The 14,666-nt window shown below is 37.3% G+C and overlaps 1 protein-coding gene across 4 annotated transcripts in view; it reads left to right on the top strand.

The window, feature by feature from the left end:
- DLG5 (discs large MAGUK scaffold protein 5) overlaps window positions 1-14,181 on the top strand; it is a 97,151-nt gene extending 82,970 nt beyond the window's left edge. For 2 of the 4 annotated variants that reach the window (XM_066554341.1, XM_066554340.1), the window contains exons 22-34: window positions 804-881; window positions 1,527-1,689; window positions 2,565-2,698; window positions 3,278-3,442; window positions 3,818-4,001; window positions 4,920-5,068; window positions 5,374-5,544; window positions 5,867-6,063; window positions 6,781-6,924; window positions 7,112-7,239; window positions 8,003-8,112; window positions 9,833-9,942; window positions 12,333-14,181. In XM_066554341.1, the coding sequence (XP_066410438.1) occupies window positions 804-881; window positions 1,527-1,689; window positions 2,565-2,698; window positions 3,278-3,442; window positions 3,818-4,001; window positions 4,920-5,068; window positions 5,374-5,544; window positions 5,867-6,063; window positions 6,781-6,924; window positions 7,112-7,239; window positions 8,003-8,112; window positions 9,833-9,942; window positions 12,333-12,436 (1,837 nt within the window). In that variant the 3' untranslated portion in view covers window positions 12,437-14,181. The remainder of the gene's footprint in view (window positions 1-803; window positions 882-1,526; window positions 1,690-2,564; window positions 2,699-3,277; window positions 3,443-3,817; window positions 4,002-4,919; window positions 5,069-5,373; window positions 5,545-5,866; window positions 6,064-6,780; window positions 6,925-7,111; window positions 7,240-8,002; window positions 8,113-9,832; window positions 9,943-12,332) is intronic. The other 2 variants (XM_066554344.1, XM_066554342.1) reach the window with 1 other exon arrangement.
- Window positions 14,182-14,666: the final 485 nt, after the last annotated feature.

Here is a 14,666-nt window from a genome sequence, read left to right as displayed (position 1 = left end):
CAAAAAATGTGAGCATCAGTAATAAGTTCACTATGTGGGTAAGCAATTGCCTCAGGCATTACCTCTAATGGTGATGTGAGATGGCTGAATTCCAGACTTGCATTCGTGTCAGCAGCCACTAGTTTTTATCTCAGATGCATTAATAAGCTGGCAGTCTATTGTGCCTCTGCTGCAGAAGGCTACCAAAAAGATCCCTTCAAAGACTGGCAATATGCGTAGTTAGGAAACAATGTCCCCTTCCCTCTGTCCCCAGCCCCAAATCCTACTTTTCCCAAAAATACCCGTCCTCAGCCTCGCTCATTTTGGTGGTAGTGAGTGAAGTGCAGTTAACTCTTCTGGTTTCTGAAAAGCACAATAAAATAGTTTAAGCAGTTGGCACAATTTAGCTAACATCCATATGGCAAAATGAAATGCTAGGAAAGAAAACATTCAAATTAATGCATGTCAAATGCAGTATAGTGGTATTAAAATAAAAAATACACCACACCTGGTGCCCGAGCTATTTCATTCGCACTGACCTCAACTGTTAATGCCTGGTGGTGCTTCTTGCTGTGTAGACATTTTCAAGTATTATAATAGTGAAAACCATGACTTTTTAGAAGGCTACTGTTGGTTTACGCACATCATGGATGGATCAGCCTCATTTGTACAGGTGCATACATCCCAAATATGGCGGTAGGAAAGGGGGATGTATCAGGGTATTCTTTTGTATAAGCCTTTTTCTTGTTATACTTACAAGTGTCTTACTTCTGTTTGTCTTGTTCTAAGTGTTCTTGTCTTCTCAAATCTTCTGCATCTTTCAGATATCTGTTCCGTAATAGGTCTTTTCTGAGAATCCCTGTGGCTCCTAGGCCTAGGTTCTCATCACTAAGGAGTTTGAGGTTGGCCTGATCTAAGGTTGTCCTTCTCGAGCAGTATTGCGCACTTTGTGCTTTTTTTACGTTTGGATAATTGCCCTGAGGAGAATTTGCATGGTAATTGTAATGCTACCATGCAAACTGCTGTCCTAATGGCTTGAGTTTGCAACTGCTTAATTTTCATTACTAATTTGTGTTTCCCAGCATACAAATATGAAATACTATATTTGTGCTTTGTTGTCCTTTGGTTTACCACGTTACTATTCATTATGTTTATTTTCACTGGCAATGAAGACTCCCAGCATTTGTATTTGTAACATACCCTTCTGGAATATGGTTTTACAATGACATATTATATACAGTGGTTCAATTACTTTCATATAATATGCATCTGGAAGCTTCTTTCCTATCAACTTCATGACCATTCTCTTTATAATTCATATTTACCATCATTTTTGGAGCAGTCATGTACCTGGTGTACACTTACTTCTCCACTGTACATTGCATGGTGATAAAGGAATGCATTTAATTAATGGGGCTTTTTAAGTAACTGTTCAAAGCTGTTTTATTATTAAAGTTCAGACAGGAATAAATGTTGCATGTAACTTTGGTATTGTGGTGGTTCAAGTGCAATTTTTTCCAACTGAGTTTTAAATTTCTTTTTAAAAGGCCCTACATGGAAGAGCCACGCCATGTTAAAGTGCAGAAGGGTTCTGAGCCACTCGGGATTTCCATTGTGAGCGGAGAAAATGGTGGAATATTTGTTTCTAAAGTAACAGGTGGGAGCATTGCCCATCAAGCTGGCCTTGAATATGGTGATCAGTTACTGGAGGTAATTGTTTGCTTCCTATTGCTAAGGTTTAGTAAATCAGCTTGTATGACTGCAGCTGTATCTGCCTTCCCCAAAACAACTATGTTGTGCAACTTTGTGCACTGTGAGATGTAGCAAAGGGTACACTCTATTGTAATAGTTCATAATTGTGATTGTTGTGATATTTTCAGGGTTTATCATAAAAATAATGTCTTTTCATGGTATATCTTCATCTTGTCTTATATAGATGTAATTAAATTTTAAGCTAGTTAGTTTTCATACTTTATCTTAAACTTCAGTCCCAATCCCATACTCTGCCTGGTAAGGGGAGCACATTTTCAAGCAGCTGGCTTTTACCAAGGTTCATGCTTTTGTGCCATATTCTTAGCTAAGATACCTGGTTAACAATTATTTTTGTAGGCTCAATGATGTTTCTGCATACTGTGTTAGATAAACACATGGAGTAGCCTTTTGTAAAGTACAGAACTGCTTTGTAAGTGTAACATCGTGTTAAAGTACCTTCTGTTGCACAGTGTGTTTCTGATACTAAAATAGACCTGAATAGATCTGAATTTCTTTAAATTCTGAATTTACTCATATTGGTGATCTGAACCAATTTGTATCAAATCATAGCACAGCTCAGAATATATATGTCTTTTAAGAGTGAAAGTATTGTTCAACTCCTTGTCAGGTTACAAAATACTTGAAAATTATGATGATTTCTTCCAAGGAGTAAACCCTAGAAAATCACTGTATAGCAATATTTTCATTCTCCTGTTTTCTCCAGTGGGAGTAAGTGAGCATTTAGACATTACACTAATTAGGACACTGAAAGAATGAGCTTGCTGGTTTCCATTTGCAAACTTGACATTCTGGTTTGTGCAATTTTCCCATAGTTTAATGGAATTAATTTGAGAAACGCTACAGAGCAACAAGCTCGACTAATCATTGGGCAGCAGTGTGACACCATCACTATTCTGGCTCAGTATAACCCACACATGTATCAGCTTGGCAATCACTCACGGTCAAGGTAAGCCTGGCTAGACCTGGAAAAAGACACCTCTCCTGTCCACACAATTATTTAGCTGATAGCTAACTTCTGTACACTTAATATGTTTGCAAATGTGAGCACATGTGTGCTGGTAAGTGTGATTGCTTTGAAAAAGAATGTGTGAACGCGTGTTTGTCAAAAGAAGAATGCTGGATGCATCAAAATATATTTTCTCTTCTATTTGGGCATAATCCCTAAATATACTAACATAAAATCCAAGATGACTTCTTCCTAGGATTATGAAACTTTAGTACTTCAAGTATTTTTTACTTTTTTTTTTTCCATAATCGGAATTTCCAATATTAACTAGAGAAGGCAAATGACCTGGTGAAATTACCCATCCTATTTTGATGCATGATCACACTTCAAAACAGAGCTTTGTCTTTCTCATAGACTTATGGTGAACATATGGTTTTTTGGCATGCCCATTTGAGTTATAGGGTTTGGGTTTTATCTCTGTTACTCTAAAATTGACTTACAGCCAAATTAAAAATTTTGAGTGGAAAATATTTGGCATTAACCCACCAGTCTTCTCTTTTGTTTTTTTACCTGTCTTAGTTCTCGCTTGGAGCCTGTGAGTAATCATTCCACCCCCCAAGGCAGCGGAGCTGCAACGCCTGACAATCATTCCGTGATCGACACTGTGAGTGAGCAGGACGAAGGGACAATGACACCCCCATCCAAACAAACCACTCCAACCACAAGTCCCCGGAATTCCTTAAGGTAGAGAGGGAAACTTCTGTCTTAAAGGAAAATAAATGGTCATGATTGAGATATGAAGGGCATTAAATCAGGAAGTGTACTTTGTGAATGCTGTGTCTGGTTGAAATAAATCAGCAGAAAAGTTAAGTGGACCCCAGGATAGAAATGTACATGCTTTCAGACTGTTTCTGACACATGAGGTCTGCAAGGAATGAAGAAAGCTTTCTGCAAGATTGGTTTTGTTGGAAAGGTGCTGTTTGTTGTTGAAGACTCTGTCTGTAGGTGACCTATTCCAAGTAATATTTCTAAAAATATACCTTCTTCAGATGGCAAGTTGATTTTATGCATGGCAAATTTTTCAATTCTAGTACAGGTGTTATTTCTTTCTGTCAAAAGGGGCCCTGTGGACACAAACAAAAGGACCCCTGAACCTAGAATTGTTGTTGTTAAAAAATCCCAAGTTGATCTTGGGATCCAGATATGCGGTGGAAACCTGTATGGAATATTTGTCTCAGATGTAGATGATGACAGCCCAGCAAAAGGACCTGATGGACTAGTTTTGGGTGACATGATACTTGAGGTAAGCACTTCAGAAATGTCTACAGTGTACTGACTAATGGCTGGGATGGCATAAAGGGGGAGGTGCCAAGTGCTGTGCTGTCCCACAGTGAGGAATGTTCTGTGAGTGTGGGGTTCCTGCCCCAAAACCCAGGTAGGAATGGTCAGAAAGCAAACTTGAGTTTTGGCTGCAGCACATGAGCTGGATGATGTGGGCCTGGAGAACTATCACTGTTGATAGCACAGGATGCCCTGAAGTTGGAAGGACTCACATATGTCTACCTGTAATTACTGACTGCTCCCTTCATCCAAATGGGAAGCTTTGAATCCAATTGCTGTATGTAGGAGAAAGGCAAGGATGTGAAAGACACTGTGAAACAGATCAATTTTGATCTTACCACTATGAAATTCTAAAGAGAGTTCAGGGAAAAACAGGTATTGTGTCTTTGACTCTGCTTTTTGTATCTGAAATAAGAATATTTATCTACTTGTCAAGACTGTTAAGGTGATAAACACACATCTTTTTGAGCTTTTCAGATACAAGTGAGCAGTGAGACTCTCCCTTTGAACTTCTAGCATCCAGATTTTGCTTTGTAATCACGTTTGACTTCCTTCAGACCACTTGCTATCCCTAAAAATACTAGGCGTTTTTTCAATGTGAATTTGGAGTCTCAGCTTACACTTGCACAACTTTTTCAAGTGCTCTCTCACAGTACCTGTCTGCTGTTCACACTTGAGTTTTTTGTTTCCCACTGTAATGTCTCAGTCTCTTGCTAGACATTTTAAGGTGCAAACTGTACTTGAGTTTCAAGTGACAAGACACATATAGAACCTGCAAGTGAGAATAATAAACTAATTTTGCGTGTTTTACAAGCTCATCTACTTGTATGGCTTGTTGAATACAATTTCACATCTAAAGGTTTATTTTTGTGTTTTGCAGTATGGGTCCATTGACATGCGAAATAAAACAGCCGAGGAAGCTTATCTTGAAATGTTGAAGCCTGGAGAAAATATCAAAATAAAGACTCAGTATAGGATAGAAGAATTTAACAAGATAAAAGAGCTTCCTGGAGATGGATTCTACATCAGGTATTTGAGCATGACTGGTAATGACAGCATAAGGCTGTTAGGGTAATATGCTGATAATATGCATATGAGAGAGAGGGAACATAATTTTGGCCACGTTTTTTTAAATTTGAAATTTACTGATTTATCCAGCTATTCCCTCACAGCAAGTACACAGTCAAGTATAGCAAGTCTCTCTCTCACTTTTCACTCATGTGTTCCTGAGATGTAGAGCATGCCACTAATCTGTTAACTTCTTTCAGAAAAGGTGTGTTCTTCCCTTGAGTTGATGGAGAGCAGTTGCAGAGCCTGTTTGTCTTCCTTTCCAGAGCACTTTATGACCGTGTGGCAGAGATGGAGCAGGATTTAAGCTTTAAGAAAGATGACATTTTATATGTGGATGACACTCTACCACAGGGAAATTTTGGTTGTTGGATGGCTTGGCAGCTGGATGAGAATGCTCAGAAGCTGGAAAGAGGACAGATTCCCAGTAAATACATGTAAGTGACCTCAGTTACAGGATTCATCTTTAAAAAGTATTTGTCTTTACAAGTCTGACTAGTGAGATGTGATATAAAAGACTTGCTTCTGTTCTTTTTGGAAGATTGTAATTCTTAGATATGTCATTTTAAGGATGGCGTACTTTAATATACATTGAATTAAATATATTGCTGTATCAAGTTGGTTTTAATGCTGCTAAATAGTAAACTAGAAATGACAATGTCCTGGGACACATCAGGCACAGCATCACCAGCTGTGATACTGTCAAAAGTATCAAAAATATAACTTTAAATACCAGCCATTTTGTCTGTTTTATTGTAGGATGGATCAGGAATTCTACAGGAGACACAGCATGTCTGAGGCTAAAGATGAAAACAGTTCATCTAAGACATTGTCAGCAGCAGCAAGGAGGTCATTCTTCAGAAGAAAGCATAAACATAAGCGGAGCGGTTCCAAAGATGGAAAAGATTTATTGGCTCTGGATACAATCAGTACAGACTCGATTCCTTTCTTGGATGGCAAGTACCTTTGTTATACTTGGGAGGGTTTTGCCTTTACTTCTGTTTCATTTTTAATCAGGTGTAGCACAGCACAACAAATAATGTTAGTTTCTAATTGCTCTGAATACAAATGGTGATCGTTATCTCTAATAAGAATTTTTTTTTTGGTCTTAAATTACAAACCAGTGTGTTTCAAAATACTTTTATAATTTCTTCCTGGACCTATTACATTACTATTTCATTTGGAGAGGGAGATTCTTTTTGATGCATAGTTTTGATCTTCCTTCCAACTATTTAATTTCAGTCCAGGTTGCTTAGTCTAGACAGAAATCCTGTGCACCACTCAACATCTTCACTTTTATTTCTTCACTCCTTTAGAAAAATCACTCCTTTAGAAAAATCATGTTGGTTACAATGCTTACTACCTTCTAAGAGCTCAACAAATCAAGCCAGAGATATCAAATGCTGTGTATTGTTGACAATTTTAGGGATGATTGGGGAAGGTGAGGAGTTCAGTTTTTTTTAATTGAACATTGGTTTCATTTAGAAAAATGTTTAGTTTGAGTTATCAAGTGGAAAAATATCAATTATGACTGACCATATTTTGTATTTGTCAAGGGCCCTTTGCCCTCCCTTGCAGAGGAGGTCTTTTAATTCCTATAAGGATGCTCCTGCTTTTTTGAGGAGTGCCTGGAAATGTATGCTTTTACAAATAAATATCTTCTGTGTGTGTAGATTCTGCAAGTTTGGCTTATCAGCGTGTCCAGAAAGTGGACTGTACCTCCCCTAGGCCTGTCCTTATTCTAGGACCTTTACTTGATGCTGTGAAAGACATGCTGGTCAAAGAATCCCCTGGCAAATTTTGCAGATGTCCCCTTGGTAAGTATGCCAATACAGCTAATTTACCCGTACTTAGAATACACAGTAGCAACATCAGTATAAATCAACAAAATGACAACACGAAGACGGATAACACCCCAAGAATCTGAATTTGCAGACATTGTCTTCTTAGCCTTGTTCTGTGCCTAAGGAACAGTAATGAAAGGAGATCTCTTCTGTGCAACAGAGGTTATGAAAGCTTCCCAGCAAGCCATTGAGCGAGGTGTGAAGGATTGTCTGTTCATCGACTACAAACGGAGGAGTGGACATTTTGATGTGACAACTGTCGCGTCAATAAAAGAGATAACAGAAAAGGTGAGTCTATTTTAATGCTGTACTTCTTTGTACAATTTACATACTTATGTTGGGGGTGGAAATTATGTTAGCAGTGTCATCCTTTAAGATATTCAGGGAACTGTTCCCCAGGTTGCTAAATAAAATAAAACTTAGCTTACTTTTGCATGTGTTTATTTAAAATGAGCTCACCTTTATAGAAACTAGAAATGTTCTTGTTCTTTTACAGTATTACTAAATAAAGTTAGAAATAATGTTCTTAAATTCCATCCTCTATCACCTCCAGAAAAAGGACTTAATTTTTTAAACTATTCCATTTAATGCAGTCATATAGAATATAAACATCATCATAATCCCAGAGACAGATGTTACCTGAAGTCTGTTCAGTGCTTACAGGTTTCAATCCAACCACATGGCAAGTCCTATTAACACGTGTGTTTGCTCATGATTTCTGAAAGAGAAAATTAATAGGAATATATAAACTTTGAAAAAGTGTAATGCATATATTTCAGTCGAATTTTTCATGTCATAAGTTCTTCAAGTACCTTTTTTTTCTATCAATGCATGCTTTTGGTACTATGAATGCAATTTCTTGCAGTTTTTCATCTTTTATCTTTTGTTATAAATCCTTTGGGTACAAATTGCTCAGTAGTCCCAAGATGCTATATGTATGGCAAAACTCTGTTGGGTTGCTATGATTTAAGTAGGGGAAGAAATGGGGGATTTGCATGTGTGCTTGTGCTCTTTAACTGAATGAGTGTTTTGCATTTACATTTGATCTTAGGATTGTCATTGTCTGCTTGACATCGCTCCTCATGCCATCGAACGGCTCCACAGTGTTCATATCTACCCTATTGTAATTTTTATTCGCTACAAAAATGCTAAACAAATCAAGTAAGTCTGTGAGGGGTATAGTTCAGGGATGTTTATTCTACCTTAAAATAAGTCTAAGTTTACCTTTATTGTTTATTTCATCCTAGTCATGTTAAATCTCTTAGGACAGCCACAGAGATTGGCTCAGTTGATCAGAGCCTGGTGCTAATAACACCAGGGATGTGGGTTCTATCCCTGTATGGGCCACTTACTGATGAGCTGGACTCAGTGATCTTTCTGGGTCCCTCCCAACTCAGAACATTCTGTGATTGTGTAAAATGGGGAAAATAGTCCTTATAAAACCCACTGTAAGGTATATGGTCTTAAATTCATTTGGATTGCATGACAATTAAGTAAATCTGTCAAAGAAATCCATGGAGACCAAACTGAATGTCCGCTAGGAGGATCTTTCCTGCTAACCTTGCAAGACTGATATGGGTGTGATCCATTGACATGTTGACCATGACAAAGAGCTGTTCTTCATCTTCTTAAAAAGGCCAATTGATTCATAGCCTCAGCTTTCCCACCTTCATTCTCCAGTAAACAAAGCAAGGGAAGTCCCCTTTTGCCACATAGTGCATATACTGTGGTCTTCTCAGGCTGTGTTCTTTCAGTAATTGTGAAATTCCTGTTTGAATATAGCCAGGAACAGAGCACAGGATGTGCAAATGCCAGTCCCTCCCCTGATGTTTGAAAAAGCCTTGACACATTTTGGTAGATTGATTTGGCAAGAAGGGAAATAATCTCCCAATGTGAATATTGAGAAACATTTTGCTAAGAGATCTTATACTTGGGCTGTCTTTGTATCTAAAGTTGAAGACTTCTTATATTCTTAATCTGTAGGTAAATTAGACTACTATAAAGAAGATAAGTATCACTACTTTAAAGTAGAAACAGGATGTAGAGCAATGAGATGTATTTCATTACCACTATATGATTGTGTGCTTAAATGATAAATGGACCTGTCATGTTTTGACCACCTTTGGAAGTGAAATTGTCACCATTACAGCTGTTTCCTTTTTTTGGAAAGAAACAATGGTCAAACTAGTCAAGCAAGGATTTCTGGTAGTCATCAGTATAAGTTGCAGTGGCACATTTTGTCTGCCTGTTGTGTGCAGCAAAAGTTTGTCCAAACACACTTTTCAATATAGCACAAGCTCTTTTGCCATTCTCTGAAATGCACTGCAGCAATGGTAGGTTAGTTTAGTAATTATGTTTTTAAATAATTATTTTGGCATTTGTATTTCTGTTTTTTCATCTTTTATTTTCAAGAGCTTGTGTAATAGAAAAAGACACATCTCAAAAATGTGTCATAGATGTGATAACATGGAAATACTAAGTTTACTTGGTGCTCTTCATAAGCCCATAGAAGAGTGATGCTTGTGCCCAGCTTTGTGTAAGGAGTACTGGCATGTATATGAGATGATGATCCAATTAATATGAACTGGAAAAACTTATATTCCTTCTTCATCCACTGCCTCCCAGTCTCTGAAACTTTTAAAGAAATACCATCTTGGTCTGAGAGCAAATAAATTTGTTAGCACTGAAATGGGTCCTGATGACTGTTGATGCTGCTGAGACACAGTAGATGGCACTCTGGGCCCATGAGTCTGCTTGCATGTGACTTAGCCTTTCCTATTTGCCCGAATAGAGGCACTCTTCAAGTCCATTAAAAAAATTATTCTTATACGAGGTGTTTCTTTTTTTTTTTTTCCTGTTTTATTTTATTTTTTTTTTTCAGAGAGCAAAAAGACCCAATCTTCCTGAGGGACAAAGTTACACAAAAGCATTCCAAAGAACAATTTGAGACAGCTCAAAAAATAGAACAGGAGTATAGCAAGTACTTTACAGGTGAGTATTTAATAAAACTTTCAGTAGGAACACAGTGGTAATTTAATCCATTTGAATTTTAATTCAAAAGATCAATGTCCTTTCAATGAGCACCTTTTTTTTTCATTCTGCCTTCCCTTTTGTCTAACTCAAGTTCTGTTATTTTATTTTACCAGAAAAGGAAGCGTCAAGATAGAAATCTCCTTTGTTCTGAATAGTAGAATCTTATGACCTAAAGAGGTTCTGGAAAGGTTTTATTACTAGCCAGTAGTATACAAACTATGGTCAAGATTTGATGATTTGACATAGTGTTGTCAGTGTTATACCATGTGAGGAGTAGAAGGGTTTTCTAAATTGTAAAAATCAAACAAAACAACAGAAACCCGTGGCAGTTTAAACCAACAAATGATGATTGCCAAAGGCCCGTTCCAACCTCAACCCTTCTGTAATTGTGCGATTTTGATTTGTGAGAGATACTTTAAATGTTTCAACAATGGAAAAAAAAATTATCCAAGGTTTCTTGAGCATGCACTGGAATTTGGAATAATTAAATTCAACTTTAGAAGCCTTTTTAACTTCATAAAATTATGAAATCAATCTTGCATTGTGGTCTTTTTACTAGAGAAAAAAAACAAACGGTGTTTGGAGATTCTCTGGTCACTTCAGAGTATATTTCCATGTGGTTCCACATACCTAGAATTGTATCCCCACTCTTTTGAATGTATCTTGATGTTCATGGCAACAAAATTTAAGTAGAAGAACAAACACCTTAACTAGCCAAAACCTAACTTTTCCTCCCCTGAAGAGTGGGATTCTTAAAGAAATATTTTGAGGCATAATTGCCGAGTGCAGAGAGACAAAAGGGTGTGTTTAGTTTAGAGCTCTCTCAGTGGATCCTGAGAGAAGTCATGTGTTCTCAACAAAATATTTTATAATAGCCATACAGATGTTTTTTACGTGGTGCGTACTAAACCTACAGAGAACTTGACATGCACGTGGCCAAATTACATCACCACGTGTTATCTTCTGCTTCTTGTTTAGGCATTTGTGGCATTTTAGTTTGAGCCTGACAGGGGAAGGGGCACTCAGTCTAAGAGAGTCTTATGTGTGTCTTCTCAGATGCCCTGTGGGAAGGGCCTCCCTCTGTTGGTGCCTCTGTGCAGTGGGCTCCAGCTGTCATCCACACTTCCAGATGCTGGTAGTCAGAGAGGGTTGGTGTTCAAATTGCACTGACATTGAAGCTTGTTGAAGTTTTAATACTGTACATGAAATAAGCCTGTAGATAGCATGTAGATAGATAGAAGCATGTTGTATCTGTTGGGTTAGTCATGGAGCTATAGGTCATACTCTAACTACTAAGAGCTCTTTAACTACTTCACTGAGTTCAGTTTTTGACTAATGATTTTCAAGTTAGCTTTGTTTCCTCTACCAAGTTGTGAACACAGTGTGTGATCTGAATCACTTCTTGCCTGCCATTTGTCACTTTTCATAGACCTTTTCAGTTACTGTGTTCTGTATCCAAAGTCACCTGACATCATTAACTGTAGTATATATTGCAGAGCCAAGTATTATATATTTATGTGACATCGTATTTTCTCAAAAAGAAATATTATGCCTTAAGCTGTGTAAGACTTTCCATACTTTTTCAGCATTAGTGATAGCTGTAGCCAGAGGCTTTGCTGGCTGTAATATTTCTCAAGTCAAAAAGTTCCTCCATTTTTAAGTATTGAAGACAGTATGTTCTCCTCTCATGTGCCAGTGGTGGCATTTTACTTTTTATGCTTAGCAAGGGTAGAATAAAAGGTGTTCGTTTATCTTGTGAATTGATTTTCAGGGAGTTGCTTGCTGTTGGTGTTTTGTTCCTTGAATCTGGTTGACGATAAGAATTGGAGTAGTAACCACTGCTGTTTTATTTAGCTCAGCGATCTGCGAGCTGCTCATAATTTACTTCTAATATTTGTAAATAGTGTCTAGTTGCTACAGCTATAGTCTCTATGTATATTACCCCGTAAATATAAAACTCTTAACACCGCATGTTGAACAGAGAAGGTTTATTATAACAGGTTCTGACCATCTTTAGACTTAAACTTTGCCACTTGATGCCTCTGAAAATAGTACATGGAGGCCACTTACAAAACAGTTGTCTTAGCTGATTATAGCCATCAGTTCCTTGACTTCCCTGGATTGTTTTAGGAGCTAGCAGAAGAAACTGTGCATTGAATGCTTGACCTCTTTGCTCTGTTTATTTTTTTTTTTTAATAGAGACATGCATCTGTCAGATACTGAGTTGACTTGCTTAATTCTGATCTGTTGATAAATACTTCAGAGATAAATGCAGAAGACTGCTCTTGGTAATTGCTCATAACTTTTTGTTCCCATCTCATTTGTATGTGGGGCTTCTTTTTCTGCAGGCATTGTCCAGGGAGGAGCCCTTTCAAGCATTTGCACTCAGATTATGACAACTGTCGACCAAGAACAAAACAAGGTCCTGTGGATCCCAGCTGGCCCACTGTAGATTTATTTTACTGTGAAACTACTTTGCAGATGTAAATAACCAACTAACTTTCTACCCAACGGACTCAGTTCATTTCTGTCTTTATAAAGATATCCATAAGTGATTTCTGTTTTGTGAAGGGGAATGATAACACTGAACACACGAGGACCTGACAAGGCATGTGGGAAGGGCAGATCATCACTTCACCAAGCTTGTCTCTCACATCGTACGTGTACACGGGACAGGTTGTCACGAGGGTGGTGACCTGCGTGTACTTGTCCATGAGTAATGAATTTAACAATGCTGCAAAACCCTGTAGAATGACACGTTTACAAAAACCTTTTCAAAGTATTTGGTTCTTGCTGTTTACTTGAATGTCTTTGTTTGTTTTGTTCTTTTTTTAACTCTGCGTCCTTTCACTTAATGAGGTAACTCTCCAAAATGGAGTGAAATTTCTGAGAATGAGCGGATGGTTCATGCGCAGTGTGACTCTTAGTAACAATTTTGACCATTTCTAAGCACGTTGTTGATTTGGCAACCAGGTAATAATGTGGAATTGAATCGGTACGTCTTGGGAGTAAGCTCAAAAGGAAGTACGCTCCTACACAGGGCAGACCACTGTTTGTATCCTGTCAATGCTTGTCTGTCAAAGATATCGTTTCTTGTTTTATGCATGAAGCTAATATTTAAACATCATAATGTATCTAAGCAATCCAAGTTTAACATGTGTTGACAAATAATAATTCTTGGTTGTTGGGCCTGGATTAAGTACAGGTGGGGTAGAGCTATAAACTAGGCCTAGCATGCTGTGTTCTGTCACTTTTAGATACTGTAAATATGGAAAGCTTATGTTGGTGCAATTTTGCAGGGTAATTCTTAAGCTTTGTACTTCAGTGTGTAGCATTCACATAGACTGTTTTTATTTAAGAGCTGACACAGTTTTAGGGCTTTGGTTAAAAGCCTTTAGAAAGGTACTAGATTGTTAGTGTTTTCACTGTCAAAAAATAAGTGATGGTTTAGTTTTGGTTGCAATACTTATTTGCCTGTTGTACCAAACTCTATTATATCGGTTCCCTTTTTGTTTTTTTGCACTTCTGACTCTGTGTTCCTAACACAGGTTTTGTACCTGTTTCTTCTGTCTCTTGTGCCATGTTTCCTGAGTACTGTATTTTAATTGTTTTTAAAATATTATTTGAGTAGACCTGCTTCTCAGTCACTGTTTCTAACATTTCATTATGTAGGGTATCTAATTTTACACTACAGGCTGTAATTTTGCTTCTGTTTGCAGCTTTTATAATTAAAAAAAGGGATTCTTCTTGCACAGTTCTTCAAGAAAGATCTGGTCCTAAATTTAAATTCTGTTTTACAGTTGGTATTTTATAGTTCAAAATACTTCTTATAGTATTTGTGTAGTTATATACTATATACAGTATTCTGAACTATAAAAACATCTAAAATATATATAGTATTATACCATACTATTATAATACTGTATATATAAATTAATAAATATTAAATTGAATGGATTAATTAGTAGTTCAAGTACTTCTCATGGTGAGGGACAGAAGTTGTTTTTTGTTTATCTCAATTTTTTGTTTGTTTTGTTTGTTTTTTAAAGTTCGAGATCTTAGACTCCAGTGGTACAACTGAAACAGACAGGTACTGTTCTGACATGGATTTTTCTGTACTACAAGAAAATGTCACTTTGTATCAAAAAAAAGTTAAAGAAACTGATTACTAAATAAAGGTCAATTTCTGTAACTTCACTTGTGTGTAACGGGTGCATAGAGCTCCTGCTCTTCTTAACTCTGTTTAGTTGAGTTCTCATATCAGGTTTGAAATTTTGACTAAAATTGGCATATCCACCTGATAGTTTCAAATACCCACCCTGAGAAGGAGTTTGTTTTGTGCTCTTGCCTATCCTTGGATGCATAAATACCAGAGATGTTCACAAACTGTAGGACATGAGAAGTGAGATGTTGGTTTGTGTTAACATTTTCAACGTTCTGGCCCATTGGTGTTAGGGATTTCAAATGGAAATGCAGTTGATTGGATGGAGGCTTTAACTGAAGGAGTCTATCACTGATATTTTCAAGGGATTGTCACTGGGGAAAAGTGAGAATATTGGCTCAAGGGCACATTGTAGAATGCTCTCAGTTTTTACACTTGTGACAGTCCAGTCTCTTTTGTTGACTGAGTTATCCAAAAGCCTAGGGAAGATAATTATGTACTAATTTTTCTGCTTTATCAG

The sequence above is a fragment of the Molothrus aeneus genome, chromosome 8 (assembly GCF_037042795.1).
Source record: "Molothrus aeneus isolate 106 chromosome 8, BPBGC_Maene_1.0, whole genome shotgun sequence".
In the NCBI taxonomy this organism is placed as follows: Eukaryota; Metazoa; Chordata; class Aves; order Passeriformes; family Icteridae; genus Molothrus; species Molothrus aeneus.
Note: the sequence above shows the minus strand (reverse complement) of the source record. Positions and strands in the feature narration are given on the sequence as shown.